At 34.9% G+C, this 27,013-nt stretch overlaps 1 protein-coding gene across 1 annotated transcript in view; it reads right to left on the reverse strand.

Annotated features, from left to right (window-relative positions):
• Window positions 1–27,013, reverse strand: part of LOC144448694 (uncharacterized) — a 127,843-nt gene that overhangs the window by 19,369 nt on the left and 81,461 nt on the right. The window contains exon 6 of the mRNA XM_078138984.1: window positions 23,571–23,757. Coding sequence (XP_077995110.1) covers window positions 23,571–23,757 — 187 coding nt within the window. The remainder of the gene's footprint in view (window positions 1–23,570; window positions 23,758–27,013) is intronic.

Below are 27,013 nucleotides of genomic sequence, written 5' to 3' on the forward strand. Positions count from 1 at the left end.
GATCTATATATCATAATGCCTAGTATTGCAACTAACAACAAATTCTATTCACCTTTACTTGATATTTAGTTGAATTGAAATTGAACATCTGGTCGCAACCATCTACCACCCATTCATCTCAAACATTCAATATATTGTGATTGTTATCAGTTGTCTCTTTTTTATTGTTCAAATATTTTCACAGTTATTTGCTAATTAATCAATTAATGTAGTTGCATGCCCCTCCCCAACAATTAAAAACTAAACTGTGGTGTACATGGTAGATAAACAGTGCTACAAGCTTTGAAAGACTGGCAAGAAATCCCCTTCCATGAGAAGGAACAAATCAATATATTTCTTTAATACTTGAAAATACTGGGTGACTCACAGGCTTTTAACCACAATGAAACTTCTGGTTGAATTTGACTAAAAGCACGATAAGTTAAGGAGTCCATTTGAAGCAAGTGAACACAAAGCATTATCCATACAGATGCAGTTTGAATATTTATGTGCTGACATAAAGTTGCTATAAATGATGGCTGCTACAGATAGGTCTCTTTTTGAGTGCAACTATCAGGGGGATTCATGCTATAGGGTTAATGTGGTGACAGTTTTCTCAGCATTAGACAGAAATAAGATTTTGATGCCATGTACCATCACCAAATAAAACTATGTTGTGAGGAAAAAAGCTTGTATCGTATAAATGTACAAAAGAGTCACAATTCTTTATGTTATTGCAGCTCAGCGACACAATGAAATGATGGAGATTTTTTTAAAAGCTACTGTGCCATTAATAATGGTGGTAAGATTTATAGCAGCTACAAATTTACTGTCTCAATGTAGAAACGTTTAGTTTTCAATTTATCAAATACTAGAACAGATGGCTTCGTGAGATCAACGTCTGTCAATCTTTATTGCGTGTCTTACAGGAACACAATATCATGCTCCTCTGATATGTTCACTTCCATATAATAATGCACTTTCCTACAAACAATATTTTTTAGCAAAAGAGAAAAGAAAAACGACTTTTGTTCAGTTACAGTGAGGATATATTCCCAGAAAGGGTCAATTGCAGGAAAAAATCTGATTAATTTCAATACCGAGTCTTATGAATAAAATAGTAGACTGTTAATTCCATAATTTGATATAACAATACTACATGATATAGCTTTTAAGCTATAAAATGTTTGCGGAAAATATTAGCAACATTTGAAAGCCATGTTAAGTGAATTTCTTTTCACATATCTGGTCGAGTGTAAGTTTGATGGAATAGCCCTTCCTGTCATAATTGACGAAAACCTGACAACAAAAAGTAGTGACAGTAGCCACCCTAAAAGCTTAACAATGAATCATAAATTTGTACTCCATATAATTTCTCTCACTTTTAATTTATGGAAATCTAAATGAAAACTGAAGGCACAGAAAGCATGGTATGTTCTCTTGAAAGCATCTATGAGATGATGAGAGGAAACCAGGGAGTTTGTGCAATGAATGATTCACATCAAGTTTTTGCTCGGCAAATAGTTTAAGCAAAATGTGACAGGGCATATTAATAAGGAGCTGTTAACACAATTTGTAATATTAATGCAAGATTCATAATTGCTGTCAGAAATAACAAGTCTCGAAGGAGAAGTGAAAAAAAAAAGTCCACATAACTGAGTGAATTTTACATTTTTCTTGCCAAGCCTTCACACGTCTAATGAATATTATTATTAGTGTTATCCTGGCTTCAAATCTGACCTCTATGTCTCATACTATTTCATATCCCAATGAGACATTACTTGAACAGAAAACGGAGATGAAACAAATGAATTAGCAAATAGAAACAAGTCTGACAGTAAGAGCTTTATGTGAAATCCCTATTCTCCAATGTTATTTCCTCCTTCTACTAGTAGAGCGTGGATTTCTAAAGACTACTGCACTGATCCTTTTCCTGTATTATGATTTCTACTTCAGCCATGCTGTGATACACGTTGAGATATAACGCTAACCCTAACCCTGCTGAATCTGAAATGTAGATTTCTATGAATCTGTATGAAAATATACTAAGAGACTATGGCTTTTTCCTTGTCCCACTTCTATTTTCTTTCACAGTAAAATGTCAGAAAGTGTGTTGAGTAAAAAGCAGAGTACAAGCTCCTGATGAGCAAAAAAGAGATACAAAAAAAAGAAGCAAAATTGGACAAATTATCCCAATTAGGTGAATTGTCAGCCTAATGGCTCAAGCTCTACTAGGCAACTGACATTGTGTATAATTCTATCTTTCCTTCACTTGTAACAGGTTCATTGCATTTTTCGGTGAACTGACACGAGCTGTTTGTCAAAATGAGAAATTCGAAGCCCTGACTCTCCAAACATGTACAACCACAGTAATAGAATACTGGATAAAAAAGACTGTCAAATTTTTTACCGGTGCGAATAAAGAGATGCAATACTAGTTGTGCAGGTTTCATGTTTCTTGTCAGCAGATTGTCATTACTTTGATCCTTTTCAGTATTACAACCTATGACTATATTTGTCAAACTAGTTTCAAGCTCTGGAGGCTGTCATTTTTCCATTCAGCACACTAATAGAAGTCTTTGATTTTAACCTACAGGGGCAAATCATTTTTGGGCTTGAAGTCACGATGTTATGCATTATATCATGACTTTCTGCTTTCTAGCTCTTCTTATCGATGACATTATGTGATGTGAGTTCTCAAGTCTGCTCAGTTGAGTCTATTAGCCAATTTGATGAGCGTCATCTGAGGATGATACATATAGACTCCACATATCACAAAAAAAATATATTGAATTTCTTCTTGTCTTGACAGATTCTCTTAGGAACTCTGCGGGCAGAAGTACTCGAAATAATAACGTCTGCGTGTCTCGACGCAAGTTGAAATATATCCGATGGATCAGAAATGAAACAATTTCCCTCAGAAAAACAATCTAATAATGGTTGTTATCAGTTGCATATGGCTCAGCAGGGTTAAGCACCGTGTAGTGTCTTTACCTGTCAGTACTGGTACTGAATCTTCAGCAATTCAATGAAAATGTCATCAGCTGCCTAAGTTACAATAAATTGCTTTTCTAATTAGAATTTATTCTAGGATAATACCTTAACAGGATCTAGCTATAATAAATCACTGCATGCTAATATTTGTGTAAACAGAATTTCGGAGGAGCTGGCTTTCAACAAATAGAAGCATTAAGATGAAACTTGCTTCAGACCCTGAAAACAAACACAGCTCTACACAATGCCACAACCCCCTTAAATTCATTAATCTCTGCAGTTCACCTGAGCCATGCATCAATTTACAAATTTTGTCACTATTTCCAAAATCTCCATTAGTTGTGAAACGGTGGGAAAGTTACAGCAAATAACCTCTGGCGATGATCAATGGGCATTTTACACGGATCTATACCACTAGTTCTCTTTCCTTTCAATTCATAAGGTGTATGGAAATCAATATCACCTTCTACATAATAAACAATTTACAGATATAAATTGTAGTAGAACTGACACAAAATAGAAGACATTGAGTCATCTCGGTCTCTTGTCTATTACTTTTCTCTTGGTGTTTAATAATGATAAACCAGTCATCCCAACAGGCTGGAATGACAAATATTACATCTAATTCCACGGATTCAATATCTGCTTCATGTATAGAACAAATCTCTACCCCTCATTCTATGTAATATATTTCAAGAAATTTCTTCCTTTCAGTCCATTTAATATATTTTGAGTCTCAATTTTACATTTTGACAATAGCCGCAAAATAATTTGTAACATGACTATTTCACTGATTATATAGTTGGTATGCAAATACAGACGCACTTTTTAAGCTACATCACATTGCAACCAAAATAATGAAGTCGGTTCCTTTGTGTCCTATTTTCTCACATACTTTCCACTTCATCAGCACTTCCTTGCTGATTTCTAAATTGTTCTATTTTATCACAATACGCTGATGATACCCTTCCATAATGGCAAAAGCGGTCCAGCTGAATTGAACTTTTTTTTATTAGATTGTCAAGCAATTTGGTGGAAGTCGAGTCACCATTGGGTAATTGTTAGGACATATAGTACGTCTTATTCCAACGCTTCCTCTTCTGGTTCATACCCAAATTGTGCTTCCACTAATCTAAAAGATGCCTGAATGCCGTTTCCATAGTTCATTTATTTAGTATTGCATTAACAATAGCTGAATAAGCTTTTGATATTAAACATGTCTATTAATATACAACTTATGATGGCATCCCTTTCACTACTTTGTGCTCTGCATGACATATCAGGCATTGTCTGACAAGCTTTATTGTTGTCTATGTTGAATATGACCATTACCGTGATCTGGCTAGGGATGATGTGTCACTTTCAAGTGCAATCACCAAGACTAGTTTTTAATAAAAGTGTTCCAATTTCATTTCACTCACACATTATTATGTCAAAGAGCACAATTACTCTATAAAGTTAATTAAGTTTTTTTTATTACATTTTGCAATTTTTAATCAAACATGACATATTATACAATTTTGGAATAATTTTTCAAATAGGCTCTTTAGTGGTAACATAATATTTGCTTTTTTTCTATTTGTTTTTTTTCCTTTGTCCCTGTATTCTCAACAGACGACTAATTCGTCAACATGGAAATCCTGGAAAATGATAAGCCAGCAGAAAAGATACAAGGAGTATGCACCAGGATACGACAAATGTATACACCTCATAACTGTCACAGTGCTGATAACACTATAGGCTGGAAAATCTAATGAGAGACACAAATTTTTTTTCAAAATGATAAAAAATATGTTTTATTGTAAAAACTACCACGTACTAAGGAATATAAGGGAACTAGCGTGCCTTCTAACACCAGATAAAAAAATTAGCGTTTCAGGTCAAAATAATAAGAACTAGGTTTTCTTCTGAGTGACCACATAGTAAGGGATAGGAGAATACCAAATTTTGGGTGTTACAAGAAATTGGTGTGCATCAATGGCACATCAAATTGGCTTACTGAGAGTGTGCTGAGGGGATCACTACATTTTGGTGCATTACAAGAAACGATGTGAGTTTATAGTGGCATGTCAAATTGGCTTACAGAACACACTTTACAAGAGAGTGATACAGTACAGTTGCAATGAAAATAAAATTGTGAGTCATAATATATTCTCAGCAAAGACCCAGCTTTAATCAAACTCATGTAACAACTGACAAAATTATCACAAGTTTGCAACTTGTATTCAATCAAGTTCACTGACAACGAGAAAACAGACACATGGTGAAATCCAATCTGTAGACACTAAAAAACTAAATAGACTAGGTATGAAATTCTATTAATAATAATAAAAAATTACAAAAATCAGATACTGTTGACAGTATGGGAAGTACACTGGTGAATAACATCTCAAAACATCCTTGCTATTTCCGGCTTGTAGCTTTTAATGAAAAGTCCACAATCAAACACAGAGAACGTGATAAATACATAATGAATTTACTTTCCTCTGTGAGGCATTGAATGCAGATGAAATCCCCACTCCAACGTCTATCATGTCTTCTTTGTAATTGAGACAGACTAAGAATTTCATCATCACGATGATACAAATTTAATTAAAATAACATAATACAGATATCACTTCTAAAACTAATCCTGTGAAAAGTATTACAAGTTCTTTTGGCTTGCATCTATTAGATAGATAAATTAATAAAAATGTAAATGATAATCAATATCGGCTGGCAGTCTGGGTGTGATTAATTTTTTATGTTGGTTAAAATTGGCTGTGCAACATTAATTCAATATTACTTGATGAAATTGGTGGATTTCATTCGGTATAGTCACTGAGGCGGCATTGTTCATTTTTTTGTTCGCTGGTTATTACCATATCAAGATTTGGGTAGTTTAATTTATAGCGTCATGTTCATCATGTTGTGGCTCCATTCAAAATTTTATGGTTACTGGAGAGTAAGAAATGTACTGGTAATTGCATGGGAAGAGCTAGACTCATTGAAATGCAAAAATATAGATCTTTAACATCATAATTCATGACGTGTCACTGCAACAGAGGAAATGGCACTGCTAGTGAAAAATTTACTGGAGTGTAAATTCTGCAATAAGACAATCAACATGAAAGGCAAGTATAAAATTAAAGCTCTTGAGAGTATGAATCACATGGAACACAGTTCTCTTTGTGCTATATTGGACAGTCAGGACGTTACTGTAAGTGTAAGTAATCTTGCCTTGAGCAAAGTTACACATCACAAAGACTCCAATCTTGACAATAGAGGATCGTGACTGTCAGTGACACATATATAATACACACATACATACATACATACATATATACATATATACATACATACGTACGTACGTACGTACGTACGTACATGCGTACATACATACATATGTACATACGTACATACATACATACATACATACATACATACATACATATATACATACACACATACGTACGTACATACGTACGTACACATACACACACATACAATACATACATACATACATACATACACACACACACACACATACACCATCATGTGGACAAATTCAAGATAGAGTCCGCAATGTTGCGCTATGAGTCCTTCTTCCTCATTAGACTTGGGAGTTCCACAATCTCTTGCTTGATGTCTCTAGCAATTGTATCCATGTAGTTGAGAAGTCTTTTCCCCCTATTTGGACAGGACAATCGCAAGCAGATAACATCTGAAATGATTTGGTCCTTTGCATGGAAGCAGTGACCTGCGAGGCGTGCTCTTCGCTTTGCTATGGACATAGGCAAATGTTGCCATATATTTCAATTTTTGGACTTGTGTTCTGGAGATGTTCTGCATACATGCATACATACAATAACATACATGCACACACACACACACACACACACACACACACACACACACACACACACACACACACACACACACACACATACATACATACATACATACATACATACATACATACATACATACATATGAATTCAACATCATCTCCCAACACAAAATTATTGGCCAAAAAATTTATACTAGAAAATTGTACTGCTTATGATTTATGCTTTATACACTTGCATATATTGTACTTTACTTCAATTCTGCATTTTGTATTTGTTGACCTGGCAATGTATTGTGAACAAGGCATCTAGTACACATTTGTATGTTTAGAATGCTAAATGGTTGTGTTTTGTTGATGGCATATGCTAATGTATTTTTACCGTAGTTTTACCCCTTTTCTGATTTGTTAGTTTTCTTTCATACAATGTACCAGTAGTTCCTTATCATTTTCTCAGTTTTATTCCTATTCCATCTCCCCCATGAATCAGAAGAAAGGAAAGTGTGTAGGTATTGACCGTAGATATTAGTTGATTGTATCAAATGTACACACTGAAGTATAATCTGGTACTTAAAACTTTCAATCTAAAGCTTTCGTTTGTGCAACTGACATACCAACTATAGTATGACATTTGTCAATGCAATTTTTTTCTTTTTAATTTAAAAACACGCCTAAACTTCTTTCAGTTCAAACCTTATTCAGTGCAGCAAAATATTCATATAGCGTTAAGGCTGCTTAAATTTATTTTTTGTCCCTCGACCCTCCGCAAAATCTTAACAATCCTTTTACTTCTCACTAGTGACACAAACTTTATCTCGTTATTGATAGTATTTCATTAGATATATTAATAACATTCAGACTTTGCCAACATCAATGCATTTTTGTCAATGCTATGATCTTAGATGATTGACATGCGTTCTACAGCTTTATAGAAACGATTGAAATGAACTCAACTCCCCGCTGAGATATACTGTGGAAGGTGAAGAAAGGAGTCAAATGACAATGGAAGTGAGATTTTGGTAACTGCAGTATATATGTACACGTATTCTAATATTTTTATTAAGATGGGAGACCTTATGATACAAATTAACACTTTGGTGTTTTTTATTGAATGTAAGTGAATAAATCAGACTGACAAGGTTGAACATCAAAGACAAAAGTGGCATGTGTTAATTTAGTTTCTCATCAGTACTAATGCATCCTCTGAGATCCATTACGTTGGTCTCTGCTACATGAAGCGTGCACAGAAAGCCAGTCGAATAGGCTTCCTAGGGCTCTTCTCCTTATGCACAGAGACATTGAACATAAAAACTGTGCTCTAGATATTATCCATGCCTGATATCTTTTCACTTTGATTACAAGCTTTGCCCTTCTGCTTTAGAATTCGGTCATCCTTAGCGAGATGCAATTTTTCCTACAAGCAAAGTCTTTCTATACCTGCTGAGTGCTCGTGATAAAATAACACCCATGGCAAAATTTGCAATACTTATTTCCTTATCTTTTTACTCAATGGCTTTCATGTTTCTTTGTCCATCCGAACCAAACATCTGGAATATTTGATACTTTGTAAAATATGCATGTGAATGGGAAATCACACATATAACGAATTAAACCCTGTGGCTCTTTTTTACCATATCAAACTCAGGAAAGATGTAGTTTTTCTATCCTTTCTTCCTCACAACTGAAATAATTTATAAACTACAGACTCAATTTCTAGCCTAGAGGGAATAAATGCAATGGTACACACAGCCTTACAGCTGGATTGTAACCCTTTGTCTGTGAAATGTCCACCTTTGAAACTGTTCAAACAGAGCAAGTGAAATCAATATAATGAATTCAGTGACAGACAATGGACAAAGATTTCGTATTCCATCCAACATCCATTTAAGTTCACCATCCATGCATTGCTTGTCAAAAAAATTGCCTAATCACTTAAAACAGTAATCATGTTGTGGGCATTTTGTATAACCAAATTTATTGATCTTAGAAGACTGAAAGCAAACATCCAGTAACAATAATAATTTAGTCTTGTGTAAACCATTAAAATCGTGAAAACTGGCAAAATATCTATATTTGCGTCAATTCATCACCAGTCTCCGACAATGTTAAAGAGTATTTGTGTTAGCTTTTGAAATGACACATTGACAGTTTTGATGTATCATTATCATTTGTAAATTAAACATTCCAAAGTTACGATTAATTTCAAACATTAGTACTACGAAGTTGAATTGTCGGCCACTTTCTCCGTAATATCTGATTAGATTATTTATGGGATAATTTTTCTTTCCAATATTAAAGCTATAATTATTGTTCCCTAAAATAAATATTTAAATTGATTTATTCATGGGGGCTGATTCAGTTCATAAAACTGGAAATGACTTGAATAGTGTTCATTTCAGAATAGTTTCTCGAAACGGTTGCCGCTGTTTGACTAGTACAAGCAAACAAACTACTTCTTTGTATGGCTGTAAAACTAAAAACAAATACATCTATTATGACAACTCTTGTAGCTTTGTAAAGATGTACAGTTTGCAATTACTCTCTCTTTGTTTTCAAATATTTGTAATTAGGGGAACTAGAATAAATGTAAGTCATTGATTATAGAAGAAATCATTAAAGTAGTACCTTGGAACAACAAATGCATTAAGTACAACCAATCAATAGAGTATTTGATTCACAAATCATCCACAGCATCCCTTTCATATCGATGAAATAGTTTTTCAAAGGACTCAATGATTTTAACTGGATGTATGTTTTTCAATAAACGATTTGTAAAACTGCATCTTGCTAGATTTCTTGTGTGTGAATACATCTGACACTGGCTGTCAATAAATCTATACAGCTATATACAAGTTTCTGAAATGCACATTAACAGAATGTCAGGGTATCTCTCTCGAGAATGTTGATTTCTTTGTCTGTTGGGGGGGATGTGTTCACCATTGTCTTCTCCATGACTTGTTCACCTCCAAAAGTAAACAAAATACCTGTATTTTTACAATCCCTTTTCAGAAGTGTTGATTTTGCTAGGTTATTGACACATCTATGTAAACAGGTACTGACATTGCACATGGTCAACATTTGTAACATGGTAAACTGATCTTAAAGTGACAATTGTCTAAAGGCAGTCACACAGTGACAATATTTATTCAGATGTATTCATATCCTGATTTCACTAATATGACATTGTCACCAAACCATACAATTCTAACCCAATATTTTGAGGGTACTTAAAGCCTATTTCCTTCAGTACTGTCACACTAAATTCAGCAGGTATTGTCAATGTACATTGGTTTCACTAATAATATATTGTGACACACAAGATAATACAAAATTGGAATCAAGTCGGTGTGTCTTATTATCATTTCGTGTCACATTTACGACTAATGTTTTATAGCATTCATCTAAAACTTAATTTGCCTGAGTGAATCCCTTCCTTCTCTTAATTTTCCTGAAAGGTCAAAGGAAGTGTCACCACTGTTATTTAATGGTTCAAAATTGATAAAAATATAGGAAATTCTTTTCTCAAAAGTGTAAAATACCAAAATAAATTGTATAAAAATAAGTATGACTTATGGTTTGACGTGTCGAGATCTATATGTCTTGTCTGTATCAATGTTTTAACTGCATGACCTGTCAGAATCGTGAAAAATTGCGCTGGAGATACGAATCTGAATTTTATGGAAATGAGTGGTGTTCCTACATAATGAGGCAACACTATAAAGGTGACTGATCATCGTGTTCCTATTATACTTCCATTATTATATCACAGTGAAGATAGCATTTCTCTAGCACTTCATTAGACTCAGGTCAGACAAACTCCTTCATGCATATGGCAGGTTGGGAAAACACCTTAAAACTGATGTCAAAATTTTGTCATTCTAAATGTCTATGCATCCTTGACGAAGACAGCATTGTAGGTACAAAACCCCAGTCAGACATTCCTGACATTTTTGTATTCAGATTATTAGTCTTTCTAAATCAAAGCTAAACTCTTGTTTGATATTATAAGTACTGAAATTATTATTTCCATACTTGAATTTACACAAGCATTGTGAACATTCAGAAAAGAAAAATAAACATGTGAACAGGCTCTAAATAAGAACAATAACAATGAAGAGTATAGCAAAGATGGTTGTTTGCTATACACTTCAACATCTCAAACAAAAGTTTGATCAACAACAGATTACTACTACATTTGTATATATAATCTGATAATGAAACAAAAATTAGGCCAGACAAAGTAAAGTCATAAAACATTTCAACATGACCTTAATAGGGTTCCCTTTAATGGCCTTTGATAAGGAAGTATTTTATGACTGTGTTGGAGTCCCTAGTTGCCATTTTGGTGGAAATCTCATGATAGGTCAATAACTGATAACTAATCATATTGAAGTTGATTGGCTATTTTGTACCTGCTACAGCCATTATGTGGACTTCGTATTTCCGTGGAATTGTCAACGGTGTGATCAGAATAAGTATAGACTAATAAAAACAGCGACAGCTATCACAGTGAGCAAGATACTGGGCTGAGGAGAATTGCAATCGTGGAGGAGTAAAAACAGTTTGATATACTCCCATGATGATTACAGGAAGTGATCAAAGCATTCTTGATTTCACAGCTAGTAATATTTATTGCTTTTACTCTTCGCCTTCAAAATGAAGTAAGGCCTTATAACATGGTATATAAGGTGAGGAATCTAGCACCTGTCAACCTCCTGTCACATTAACTCTTTCAAAATGCTTTCAATTCACCACCACAACTCACGTCTTTTACCTAATGTGTTAAAGAAATTGATGGACTACCTGTGTTTCTTAAACCTCTAGGCAGTTTCTTTCATCAGCCAACACCTGCAAAGGTATAATCTCTACAGAGTACAAGGGTCAAACTCTGTCATTATTCTTCAAATGTCCTTCATACTTCAGCACTTTCAAAACTTAGAACATAAAGTGTTGCGGTTTCACGATTTTTCCATTGTCTAACTAACATTCCTTTCAATGTTTCATGTATTAAAGAGACCTAAACTTAAAAGACCTAAACATTTGTTTTTAAAAGCCATACAAATCATCAGTGGTAAAAACAGAAAAGAATTGTTTGCTTGTGGTTACACGGGATGCATTCTAAAGATAACTGATAAGCTAGCTGACTTGGAAGACATGAGTGATAAGTTAGGGGAATACTGAAGTTCTCACAGGTGTAACTGAGGTTTGTTGTATATTACTGTCATAATATACTTCTCGCACAGTGCCGTGGAGTGATAAGCTATAACTTCAAAACCTCAACTAATTCCTCATATTTTGACATCACCTTACATCACTGGTTCCCGGGAGATAAATTAACAACTAAATTCAGAGGGCACTGGTTATTCTTTTACCACCTTTCTTGTCAAACATTTTGAAAGATTTATTACCTGCGCTTGGACTTGTTACTCCTTTCAATCTTACGGATAGGATTAGTAATTTCCTGCAAATTCTCTCCTCAAGCATGAAGTAATAGTTCACTATTTCACAGGTGACATGTCTCTTTTTGAGTAACTCAGGTTAACGTGTGTGTGTGTGTGTGTGTGTGTGTGTGTGTGTGTAAGACAGCTTTTCAATGTGTGATATAGAACTCTAAAGGTATTACTAACATTTAGAAATTTCTGTTGTGGAATTCGTCATATTCCCCGGCTATGGAATTCGTCATATTCCCCAGCTATGGAATTTGTCATTGAACTCAAACCAAGCATAAACAGGAGAAGATAACAGTTGTTTGTTTGTTTGTTAATTACTAATGCAGATCACAAATTCATTTTAGACAATATATTGTTTATTTTCATAACTTCGAACATACTGGGGTACGTACTTATCCTCTTTGTACCTCCATATTTTCTCTCTCAAGATTTTCAAAATTTCATATGGTGAACTAATTTGAATAAAGACATATTGGTTTCATCAATCTCATGAATATCAAGACTTGTTTCAATTACAGTATTCAAATATTTGTAATTTCTGGTTGACTGGCCAATCAGTCACGACAAGATTTTCACCTAATACTGACATTGTTCTTTTTGTTGATGTAGCCTATATGACTCATATAAGAGTCGTGTGTGCATTTGCAATCATGGGATACAGTCTTACTTTAATCCTGCAGGCAATCGTACCTGTATGGCCTTTTTGAAATTCAAGGCTTTCTATTTCCCATCGGTCCAATGAATTAATAGTCCTGTATTGTGGAATTAAGCACCAATCACAACATGACTCAAAGCCTGCCAATAGGGATTACTATGCACATATACTCAAGCAATTTGTCCGAAATTGCAACTACTCTTCTTAGTTCTCCATTATTGGACTAGCTTACATGCATCTTGAAAAGACTTTTATTTAGCAAACTTTAAGGATTCATTACTTTACCTAATTTTTTTCAAACTAAATGCTCTGGGTGGAGGACTAAAGTAGAAAGTAAGAATTGATCTGGCTGTGTAGTAGGAATAATTTGTTTCATACTCTGAGGTGTTTGTGTTGGAAGACATTATAACAAGGCTGCATCTGTCAATTGCAAGTCTGCGTCCATGAAATGCGATTTAAGAAGGGTGTGTATATATGAAAAGCCGATTGGAACAGTACGTCACTTTTCCAATCAATAATTTCTACAGCTCAACTTTTGTATAAAAACACAGAATTACCATTTAGACTGCATGTACCGAGGTGTGATTTTGCATGGGAAATAAAACAGCATGTGTCAATATAGGATGTGATGGTACATAACTTTGAACCATCTCCAACTGATTGCTCTGAGACTGCAAACTCTTCAGTAAATATATCTTGACAATCAGCCAGACCAAATTTACTGAATGTCGGCAATCTGTTAGTCTAAATCAGAGCATGAAAAAAACGTTAATGTTGGCAATATATTAGGAGAAATTTCAAGGTTCCCAGCATGTGGGTACAGGTAGTTTAATCTTTAAAGTACTCCCTGTGGTTTGACTGTCTTTAGTTCAATAAAACTCACCAGGTCGTCTTGCAGTTTCAAAGCACTTTCATCAAATTCCTGTTAACAAATCAACTAACTGATATATTCTCTCTCGGTCGCACAAATTGGCCTACACTTTAATTCAATGTGGACTAAATAAGCAAGCCCTCGTTTAATATTGCAACTTCACTTTTAACCCTGGCTGCTAGAAAATAAGTCATAAATGTACAATATATCATACACTCTTGAGTGAGTTGGCATTTTATTGTGCTTTTTTGAACTTTCTAATGGTTCACATAACTAAGGCATTTTACAGTGCTGTTTTGAATGACTGACAGAACTAATATCCCATTCATTTTGAAATTATAGTTGGCTCACCTAGGCATCAATCAAAGCCAAGTAACAAAGTGCACGCAATACTGTGTTTATAGATCTATGCATTTGACATCTACATCTGTGAAGTGCTGATGTTTAGTTACAAATCACACTTAACCCTTGAATTTTTCACAGTTTAATTTCCATTTTGGGAATTAATAATTCATCTTATTTTCAACATATCAGAGACACAAACTCGTGGAATTTGATATTCATGTATACACAAATCATTATGATATTCATAGCATGATAGGTGACATTTCTTCTTTTTTTTCCACTGTTACTTTCAGGTGAATCAAAGCAGGAGCATAGATCTAATGAAGGAATGTGAGAGCTACTCCAACAGCACGGAATGCAAATATATCTTAATCTGACCCTTGAAAATTACATAGGAAAACATATCAGAAGTATTCTTCTTGTGTGCATATTCTATGGCAACTGTTATTAAATTACAGTATTCAATGGTCTTGTTGGACTATTCTTATTGACATTTCACTAAGGTACATGAAAGGACGTGATGAAGCATACACTGCTTTCGTTACTCAGGAAACACTGTTGCTAGGCCAACCGTTGACTGTGTTCAGTTATTTTGACTACAACCATCAAATCATCCACATTGTGACATACCTATTGGACAGATGGTACAAAGACAAAATAGGAAGAAGACCACACTCCAACAAGGCGACATTCAAAATTGATATACTGTACATCTACTGTTTCAGTAGAAGCATTACTAGTTTGGACAAAGGTCAAATAAGAGCTATGCATCTCTGGTCTATCTTCATTTGCAACTCATCCCTCTTGAGTGACAAGCATGGGAGAATAGGGCACCCTTTTAGTTTTCCAGACACATCATCCGTGAGTCTCCGATAGGATTTACAAGTCAAAACCTATTATATAGCCTTACTTGGATTCTACTGTCTACTTTGTGCTTGATTGGGGCTCTTTATAGCAATGAAAACAAGTCCATGAAAATAATCAGCCCTGGCAATCAATTTACAGCCTTAAAACTGCTGATGGCAAAATTTGATTTACACAAAGGAAGGGATATACCATAAAGAAACCTTAAATATTTATCAAGTAAAGCAGTCTTGCTTACTTTTATTTTCATCCTAAGTTGATATTACAAATGTATTATGCCAGTGCTACTTTGTGCTAAATTTCCCCATGTATAACTTGGACGGCAACTTTAATCTTCTATTGCTAGTGAAATTCTCAAGCATTTGTACTTACAAATAGTACAGCATGTTAAATCTGGATCATTCTCAGTGGACTTCTACTGATAACCTCACAGACAGATTTACTCTTAATTCAAAAACATTGAACAATTCTTTAGAGTAGACTAGAAATTTTAGAAATGAAATCAGCAACAGTACAAAAAACAAGTTTTCCATGGACGTTGTGAAACCCCACTAGGAATGTATGCATTAGTCCTCAGAACAATTGTGAATACGAACCAGACTTACATCTCTACTGATGCATAACTAATAGACTGCAAAATCACAATCATATCTGGAGACAAATTCTTGGGGAATTTTATCTCTGATTCTTTTAAATGAACAAAAGTAATGAATGCATGTTCTGTATCAACATGATAAGAAAAGCTCTTTGATTAGTTTGAATTGAATGTTTAATGCATTAATTTCAATGTACTGCCATGGGCAGTTTCTTCTCTAGCTGTAGGTTTCTGAAGGATCACTATACCACTGGGATAAAACATACTATTCATCGGTAGGTGAGACACGTAGGTGTCCAAAATGTCAAATAAATTTTCCTTCATTTGCAATGTGAATGCCAAATGTTGACTATTCTACAGATTTATCTACTTTTCATATAAGTCACTGTAGTATATAGCCATGTGTGCCAGAGTGAATTTATAGCCGGGTGGATCAGATCAGGTGATGAAACCCAACAAAATACTTATGACACACAGTGTAATTTTGTTGTCCTTCACATGACATATTTGTGTAACCACAGATTTCTTTTTTCACCATTTGTGATACATCTATGACTGCCAATAAAGCTCTGTATTATATGGCAAACACATCTGCAAAATTATTTCATTCAGTAAATCCCCTATATATATGCCATGCCCTTCAATTTTGATGTGGCAATCACCAAATATATTATTGGTCGCAGTTTGCATTTGCCTTGCCTGTATCACTTACATCCACCTGATCAATTTACTGGTGACTAATCATAAGTACACCATACACTCACAGATGAGAACAGTCACTGTACGGATCATTTGTCCATATGTATCACAGCTGACATACAATGCAATATTGACATAAAGGCCAGTATTACAGAAGCTGATGGTCGGCACCAGTTCTGACAAGATCCTTATTTAAAATTTCTGCTGTTTCTTAAAGATGGAATGGATAAAATGTGAGCTGAACTAATCACACACATGAGTAGATTATAGCCATGAAGCCATTCAGTGAAAAATACGGCAAGAAAGTAGAAGTAATGATGCCAGATCCTGGTATTGCCGTAGGGTACGTCTAATGATTGCACATACTCTTCCTGACTGTAATTACCATTAGGTTCATTGCCATTAGGGTCTCATGCCAGAGGAAATAAACAGTTCCCCCCACACCTATCGTACCAAACCTACAGATTTGAAGGAGGCTACGGGAAGGTCAAATTGTGTTGATCTACTACTAATCTTGTCTACTTGAACTTTGACACATTCACTCCAGCGAACTGAAACAGTGCATCTATTTTCAATTTTGGTTTGGTTTTAAAAGGAAAACCTGAGCTATGATTCTGGAACTTTTGAATTTAAGATTTTCACTTTGCCCAGATTTCAGAATACAACAACAAAATTGGCTGTTCAATATTTGTCTTCCAATCACTAATTTTTTGAATTGTCACCTCTTTTTTCACTTAAGTTAAAAGTGACAGTCACTTCAAATAAAATGGATATGTTACATATCAAAATATATCATTCCTTGTTGCTATTGCTATCGAAATAAATAATGACCGTTTCCTATTATTTTTCATCAACTGTGAAAAAAATCAGAACTTTCTTGGCTTCAACTATCAAAGTATGAAACGCAGTTGTGGTTAAGTCAAGATAAAACATTATTTTCATAAACAGTATGGCTTCATAAATTTGATACCATGGCACTTCATGAACTCCTTCCAAACAAACACAAATATTTTCTGCAACATGTGGTATATTTGAGAAAAAAAATATGTGAAAGATTTTGATGATCAAACTTTCTGTTTAAGGCAATTCATGGATGAACTGGTATATTTCCTACAATGACTGTAATTTCACGGCCCCTTGAAGGCTCTAGCAATCTTATCACCACACCAAAATCTACATTTCGTATTTATATGTGTTTATTGGTGCTGTTTCAGGAAAGTGCCAATAGCAATTACTTCTTTTTTTTTGTAATGAACACACTTTTGAGAATAATAATTTGACACAAAAGAGCCACTGAAGGCAAGTCACTCAGTTCAGAAAGATGGCTTTTTTTTCAATAATGATCTCATTCAGCCGAAGTGTTAAAAATATGACATGTCGCTAGCAGTAGTAGTAGTAGGGGCTATAGTTATATCGCTGCTTTTATGGAAGGCGGGATAGAGCTAAACAAAAAGGCGGACTGATTTAAAAGAACACGTCCTTAGGTCGAATCTGTTTATTACACTTACAGAAAGTCATACATTCAATACGATGAGATCACCACATTGGCTTTATGTATGCATAGCAACCTGGTTGGGCTAGGCTAGAAACTGTCTGTGATGGTATTCTGGCTAGTTATCAACCAATTCACTCATCTTGTCAATCAGTCAATTCAATCTAATAAGCCTTTATTTCTTACTTGTTCGCTCAAATACTCTTTCATAATTGGTCTTGGTTGATTGGCATGTTAGAAGCTATGCATGCCTTTAGTAAAAAGTTTGTTGGTCAAAAGACATTAGCTTGCTACACAGGTGAATGTAGGTTGCACACTAGAATGCCAAAATCACAAACCAACTACATTCTTCCCACTGGTACAATTGGTGCAATTACAAGTGTATTTCCCTTGGTAAGCCTGATGTTGTCCAATTTTCATTGTAGATGAGATGTTCACGAACCTTGCGGCCTTGTCTTGCACTATCTGGCGCAGTGATCTAACACTGCTGGATTACAGAAATATGGAAGAAATTGGACTGTCTGTCTGTGTGTATCTGTAGGATTAAGATTACCCATCACTGACTGCCAAGATGGAATGAACAATCATGTACTTACAGCAATGACTGCATCACCATGATTTTATCTTTCTTTTAACATAGTCACCATCAAAATTTGCCTGCTCTAATGAAAAGAAAAAAAATACTGGAGGGGAAAATGTTCCTTGATTTTAAGAGGTTACATAAATATATAACCAAATGAACATAGAACGGGCAAAAGCAAACCGTATCCATGACAACGTAGATTCAAATTGATAATGTAGAGGATTACTTTGATGAAAGGCAAATTAATGTGAACTCTTGACCCCTGAATTACTATTTAGCCCTAATTTTCAATTCTAATGGATATTTCCCCATGGTACCAATGTAGCAGTTTAGTTACATTATGCTAAAAAATTTATCATTCTCTACTCCAGACTTGTATATTTCACATATTCTCCTGTGGTTTTGCTCTTTTTCCACTGAAGATTCTTTTTATATTATGTAAACTATGAAACGATGAACAAATGTTTTTGGAGTATTGGGTTGAAGTATGTTAGAATGTATTTATTTGTATAGAATTGGATGGATAGGTAGCAGTAAAGAAGTGACAGTTATTGCCATTTATCAATTATGCCTCATTGAAAACCTACCTACAGCATGCAACATTAACAACTGCTATTGTGTACCTATGTTTGAAAAATATTTACAATTTTTCCATTAACTGTCACTACTATTACACTAACAATTCCCTGACTGAATCAATACTCGATTCTAGACTAACATTCCACAACAAAGGCCCACAATTAACACTTTCTACTAATTGCATCAATATTCCAATAAAATCCACTGGGTAAAAAACTGACTTCATAATTGCTCCTCATTGTTGTTAATTTATGCAAAATACTGCCTTCAGGTTTTTTGCTTTAAAGCTCTGTTTCATTTCAATGCTTGTTTCATCATTTCAGACAGGATTCGTGAAAAGCTGCCGTGTAATAATGCCACTTTCAATTTTGCAGTGTTTACCATGGATATGTTACCCTGTCTATTTGTTCAACTGTTATTTGTTTACTGCACAAGTGAGAACGAATTGGATATGGCATGTGTTGGATGGGAGTGATTTGTTCAAGTATTGTTATACAATTATGACATATATTCAACTCCTATTTGTGTCATTTCTACTCACTACTTTCCAAACTCCGAAACCCTTTCAGTGCTCTGCCTGTACAAATGAGCAAAAAAAGAAATTTGATTTACTGTGTTTTTGAGAATGGTTTACCCAACAGGCGCCTGCTTAAGTATACAACATGGTAATGCAGTTTACTACTGGCAATGCATGTAAACGTCAGTCTCAGAAAATAGACTGAAATTAGAGAAAATTGAGTTGATTGACCAATTTCTGCAATTTCCCCATCCAACCTACCCTAGGTGATTGCATTAGCCGCAAACTGCGTTGGGAAAAAATCTATGTTTGTAGTATGACCTGACTTGTAAACTATATCTGCCTTCTAAGTTTTGTGGAAAGCTGCTTTTAAATTCAGTAGAAAATCTTTTGTGATGTTCACGAAGACTTGAAACACTTTTAAGTAGATGTGACGTCACCTAGTATAGTGGCAGTGTTATAATTAACATCAATGCAGTACTGCCTCACACTTGCCTTTCTCCTTTCTCGACCACATCTCATCATACATAAAATGTGACTTATAAGATTTGCATACACATGTGTCAGTGTAATATCTGCTATTTATAAATCACACACACAAACATGGACGAGAAAAAAAAATTTTCTTTGCTTTTTTTTTTTCAAATGTAACATTACTTATTGACAATTAATGATGGAATAAGTACAATCTATCTTACTTGCTGTTGCTTTTTGATGGCAAGTTTTACCGACAGCTTAGTGTACATACACTGAGAGGAATAGTATATAGACAAAGACAGAATTTGCAAGGTAGTTGTTCTTTTCAATTGTATGCAAAGAAAGGTGGATGAGGGCTACTCTGAATTCTCATGAATAATCTAACATAAACAGTACATCGACCGAGTCAGATGAAAAAGTTTTTTTTTTAACATGAATCACTTTTAACAATCAGATGTCTTGAGTTATATCTTCAGTCTCTAGCAGCTTTCATTCAGACACTGCTTTTATTTGTATTCCAGCAGCAATTAAAAGATGAATACAACACTACCAGCCCATTTTCTGAATGTGGTTAGGTTCATTACCTTCAGTCACTTGACTTTTTACTTGTCAAGGCTGATCTAATCCCCTCTAATTTTCTCTGCTTTTCATCATTGAAAAGAATCTTCTGGTAGACGGAATTAGATCATTCCTTACAACATTATGTTGTTACGTAAGAAAACAAACAAGGTCATTTATCCAATGCCACAACAATACAAGCATTTGTTGCCCTGTAATTTGTCATTGCTAATCTCCGAGAATGCACCAAATCCTGCCACAAAACCAGGAATGTCTGTTCTACTTGTATATTGCCTCTAATTTGAAATTCTATGGGAAACTAAGTCATTACTGGATTCAGGAGAAGAGGAATACAGCCATTTAAAATAACATTTGAGAATAAAGGGAATTTAAATCTACCACTGCCAGTACAATTTTGTTGATTCAAGACTTCTTTCTTAGTAAATGTTTTGCTTCATAATACACAACTTCAAACATAGTGTTTTTGTTTCTCTTATCATTGCCCTCGTTCTCTTGGTGCAAACTAACACCACATTCAATGAGTCTGCGACAAAAGTTTTGTGGAAGTATAATAGGGTAGGTGGTTCCAATTTTGCACCACTGAAGAATATGTAGATCGTGGCTTGAAGCTTTATAGTTGGTCAATCGGCTCCCAAGTAATGAAGGCGTGAAGAAACACAGACTCACAATAATTACGGTTCCTCAGTGAAGCATGCAAAGGCGGAGAATGTGAAAGGAGGTGATAAAGGGATCAAGCTTGAGGGGAGGGATAGGGAGGGACACTAATCCCAAGTGAAACTTATTGATGGTCCTATTATGGTACCTACGGTATGTCAGACTGTCTGCTCTATACATCCCCTCTGGCATTCCTTCCAGCTAAAAGTCTGTGGTACATTGCAACATATTTACCTCTTTGAATGACAAACATTTAGCAATTAATTTCGCTACCTGGCGCACTAATTCATTGGAAATACTTCATTAACCTTCTGTTGTAAAATTCTAATCCCAATTCACAGCAGCTGAAAGACCTTCAAATGAGAGGCTAGGGAAAATTCAATAAGCATAGCATCACATTGCTATGAAATTCCATCCCCCAAAATCTCCAATGAAATGGACAAGATCAATCGAAGTGCTACGCTTATGTTGTCAATATCTACGGTCTAGCAATCATACAGGTTGACAAAAGCCTCCGTCAGTGCATAGTGAAGAACAAAGTGTGTCACTCAATTTGAAATTCTGCTGCATTGCTTCCATAGAAAAAAAGAAAGCAATGTAGGTTTGCATACTTCTACAGTTGATATATATCTGTAAAAAAAACTGTGATTGAGCTTATTTTCCTTTCTACAAAGGTGTTTGCCACTGAAAGACGTCATCAACAAAAGGCAACCTCGCCATATCACTGAACTGCAATTCCCACTGCTAAGATGCTCTTCAGCTTTTTAAGTGCTCCAAACACAGACTATCAATTCGCCATCAACCCTAGTGCTCAATCATTTTCTTGGCACAAGCAACTTTAACCAGCTGTATTTGCATACATAAAACACAGTTCCATTGGGAAAAATATTTCAATTCAAGTGCTGATAATGTACAAAAATTACTATGCGTACAAGTTAAAGACTAAGGTCATGGCGGGTATCACTCTTACGCTTACACTCGATGCTTCTTAAAACACTGAACACCTGAATTTGGGTAGAATCACGTTCGTTTTCATACTCGTTTCTAGATAACGTGACAAAAATAAAAGTGAATGGGAGTATACTATTATAGGGTAATGATACATTGGTCTCTGTAGACATTAAACATACAGGAAAGGTATGTCTTTTGTATCAAACACGAGTGTCACAACACTAACAAGTCTCTAGGTGTGGATCAGGATTTCATTTGAAATTGGTGCAGGCAGAGTTACACGAACACACAATAGTCAGACTGGGAATTCAATTATGCATTTGGTAGAGTACCTTGCCATTCACTTTCATTCGTATCTTTGCCAGTTCAGTTGAATCAAACAAAAACCCCTGTTAATCTGATTAAGAGATTGGACAGAGGCCACAACAAGGCCACAATGGTATTTAGTTGTAATGTCCAGTTCTGTTCTCCATAATCCCTTTTCTAGACCATGCAAGTGAAAGACCAAATTTCCTTTCTAAAATTCTCAATTGGACAAATGCTTTCTTTATCTTAGCGGGGTGTTCATTAACATTCTGCCAATAACTGTCTATTCTGAACAAACAACTATGTCTGTATTAACAATTGACAGCCTTTTTCTTTCATCAAACAAGCAACGCAAGTCTAAATTATCTCATTTGCATCAGAACCTTGTATAGATGACTTATACCACTTTCACAGTATTAACTGAGATTTCAAACCAATTCAACAGGAAGTGCCCCATACATATACAAATTTCACGACTTCATCTGACCAATATTGTCTCCATTTTTATTTTGTTAAAGAGATTATCGTTCAATTTATTTAATTAAACATTGAGTAATAAATGGTCAAGCCTATTAACTCTATTTTCATAACCGTTTGAAAATTAATTCCAGTTAGGTAAGTGAATTATAGAATGGGCCATCTATTGAACAGATTGACAATGGCATGTAGAGTTGATGATCTGTCACTCAGTGATAGATGGATTGATTTGAAGGTTAAAATACAACTTTACAGTGTCAAAGTTATATAGTTATAGCATTACTGTCAGTTTCAATATTCCACTGGTAACAATACAAAACCCGATAAATTACACTTTCCATTTGAAACCTGTGACTCTCTGATTTCATATTTCTGTGTACATGTATTAGGGTTTTTCGCTCTCTTCTTAGAACGTGGATTAGGGATTTTATGAGCATGTGCTGTTACTTCTCAGAGAATTCTAACTACCTTGACAACTGTGTGATTTAATGAGAGGATCTAGATGTATTACCAGTAACACCAGTTTGAGATTAAAAGATTTCTACCTCCACTAAATCATTCCATCCAATAAAATTGTTTGAAATTCACATCAAATACCATACTTAACATTCTTCTGTTTTGTTTTGTTTTTAAATTTTTTTATTTTTTTTCTTCTGAAAATATTACAAAAAACCTACCTTGCCCATGCCAGGGTTTTCTCTGCGGCCACCTTTCAACAAACATGGTGGTGCTCCTGGAGGATTCTTCAGAATAATATCACCAAAATTTGTTGGGAAGATGGGCGGTTCTGGATTCGCAGGCTCTGAAGCAAGACATGTCTGTTTTTTCTTCTTCTTTGATGTCAAATTCAGTTTTTGTGCAGCCCTAAATAAAAAAATAAAAAATAAGACACTTTAAATTAATTAAGTTATCATGTGTTTTTCAAGTTCAGAAGAATATTTTTTGAAATTTTCCATTGTAATTAAACTATTCCTGTATGTGGTGTAGTGTTCAGCACTGTGTGAAAACAAGCCAAGACTGTTATAGCTAATATATTCTTAAATATGCAACTTTGATATATCGAGAAAAAAATGGAATAGAAAAGCACATAGAGAGACCTTGACCTGACATGACCTGCTAATTACTATCAATCATTAAAAATTGTATATTCTAATAAATCTAATACACTTCTCAGGTATTGATATAATCATAAAATGTACAAATTATATTGTCATGTTAATCTATCTTTATATGGTCTCTGGTTTTATTTCTGGTCACAACCACTTGACAATATCATTTTTATTGACCCTGAAATTCCGTAGCATGTGAATAAGTTGGCAAATGCATTTGTTGAAATTAGATTTTGCTATCGCTTGAAGGAAGAAATGAAGTTATCCGAGTGATGATCCAATGAAAGTTTAGCAATGACTTGAAATGGTCAATTGAAATAGAAGAGGCATACGCTTGCTTACACTGCATTTGTCACAAAAATGAAATCAGAAAAGTAAGAAGTCAAGTAGTATAGTACTCCTGTCTCTGTAAACTTCCTATTTACAATATAATGATTTGATGGGGAAGAGAGAGGCACGCGTGCAGTGCAAACAGGCTTCCTACTTCAACAATAGATAGTATGTGTGTACGGTGATGGAAATAAGAGAGGTAGACAACCGGAAGAGACAGATGTATATAGGAAAACTCTGTACGACAGGCTTAAACTAAAGGAAATGTTCCTGGTTAAAATCTTGAAAACAAGAACAAAGCAAACAGACATGAAGACGCCAAATTGAATTACTTTTTCTTAGAAAGTGCCTGACATCCAACGGACTCCTTGCTATTTTAATTCATTGGAATTAATATGCAATTTCCTCTGACCTCATCCAAATGGAGATTGACAGCTGTGAAAAACTGGTGTCAAAGGTTACTTTATTTCTCCTGTATCCAACTCAAGTTGCAGTCAAACCGATGACTTAGTCATAAAGCCATTTGAAAACCATGGATAAATGTTGATTCATTTTCATATAATCAAATAATACCAGATTAAACGTATACCTTATTGAGTTGAACTCAACAGTCTCAACTGGATTGGACCTAAATATGTTCACTTCAACCAACAAATAAATGACAATGCACGCAGCATGTCAACACTATGAACAGTAAGGTGTAATGGAACTGTTAATAGTGAAAGTTACCACAAACATCATTATTCTGGTCACATCTGTTGGCCAGGTGAGAGAAGATTAAAGAACACAAATGATTCTGTGTATTCTATGATCCTCTATATAAGTTTACAGTACGCAATATTATCCCTGTTTCTAATGCTGGTCCAAGGACAACAATGTTTTCAACTGTCAATAAATACAAAATGTGCCAAGCCCATTCAAGCACCAAAGAAAGGTATATTTTTCAGCTCTGCACTGTCTATAATTCCTCACTGATTTACACACGTGCTTCTATAATCTGGTGGGTAGGAGAAATCTTTAAGTAGTTGTAATAGGACAGGTATTTAATCTAGGTGCCTATCAATCGATCATGCCATGCTCACAGGCAAATGTGCTTTCACAGCTTTTCTATGAGAATCTGATTCAAATTGTTAAAGTCACTCAACTGAAGGTAAATGAAAACAGGAAGGGAAAACAAAACTACCTGGGCTTCTGAAGGTTATTGTGGGCAGAGTTCCAACTGCAACCTACTGTTAGTTACTACCCACTGACAGTACATTGCAAACTCTCTTTTCAGAGACCAGTAGAATCACCTATACAACTTTTGTAGTAAATAGGCGAATAAGTTTAGGTAGTACATTTATAAACACAGTTGGGAACTGTCAATCATTCATCTCCTGGCAATTAGGGCTTAGGTGGTCTTATTGTACAACATGATGGGTTAGTCAAAACAAATTCCATCAATAAAAGACAATGGGAAGCAAACTTGTCAACATCTTGGAAGTAGAGGAAGTGCATTTGAAGATGATTCATGTCAGGTATGCCAAGATATGTCATTATCTACATGTACTAGTCACGATGTTTCCCAACCGTGTACAAAGAATTGACATGAGTTTATCATGATCCACACAAAGTAATTTTTATGCTAGTCACAGACAAAAATGTGAAAATACAATTTAAGATAACGATTTTCAGGATATCATTACACTGGAAAGTGTCAGAAAACATACAATTTAAACAGTTTAATGTGAAACGGAGTGATGAAGTCTGAGTAAAAGTAATACATTACGCTATTAGACTAGGAGAATGTACTTTGAATACTGGAAGAGGCATAAGTATTTGAAAGCCACAAGAAATAAATTATCACACCTGGAGGAAGGATGTACTGCAAACATGGTATATGGTTTCAATATCCCAGTGGTAACTTATCCCAAACTGTGGTATATGTAAAAGCGTGGGTGTTCTGTCTTGTCAGGTACATGTACAGCAAGTGTTGATCCACAGACCTACATGACGGAACAACTCTTGAGGACTGACTGAACCAAGTGGTATCCATCCAGTTGCTGAACAACTGTGACAAAGCCAACTATATGCACTGTGTAATGGTGTTTTGTTGTCATCACACAAAGACAGCTATACATTGTATGGGACTCAGTAGCATCCCCACCGACAACAAACCCATGAACAATACTCTGTCATTCACTAGTCCAATTGGCTGCTTTTCATTAGCCCCCCTGAAAATTGGCTAATCGAGTCCATTGGAACAATTGAAATAGACAACCTGCAGCAGTCATTACAACGGTTATTCAAAACTACTCTCACTTTTACTAAATTTCATTATTGTGCTCAGTATGTACCACACTTCAGTACTCACAACACTAGTGTTAAGTCCAATCAGGTGGAATAAACTCTTCACTCGGCGCAATTTCTGTGCCTTTTACCAGACACGCAGTCTGGACGTATATTATTTACTTTGTTTTTAGCTAATAACCTGAAAAATGTTTCACAAACCACACCGGCTGCACTCATTACAGGAAACTAAAAATAGGTAATACACAATGCTATTAATTGAATATTTAAAATAAAACAAAGGACAGCTTCATGGCAGTTAAATTGCCTTTCAATACGGTACTTTAAAAAGGGTTAAATCAACGATTTAGAAAAAAGTTTATTTTGAAAGTCACTTCCATTTCTATTTGAAT

Source organism: Glandiceps talaboti, chromosome 2 (assembly GCF_964340395.1).
Source record: "Glandiceps talaboti chromosome 2, keGlaTala1.1, whole genome shotgun sequence".
NCBI lineage: Eukaryota > Metazoa > Hemichordata > Enteropneusta > Spengelidae > Glandiceps > Glandiceps talaboti.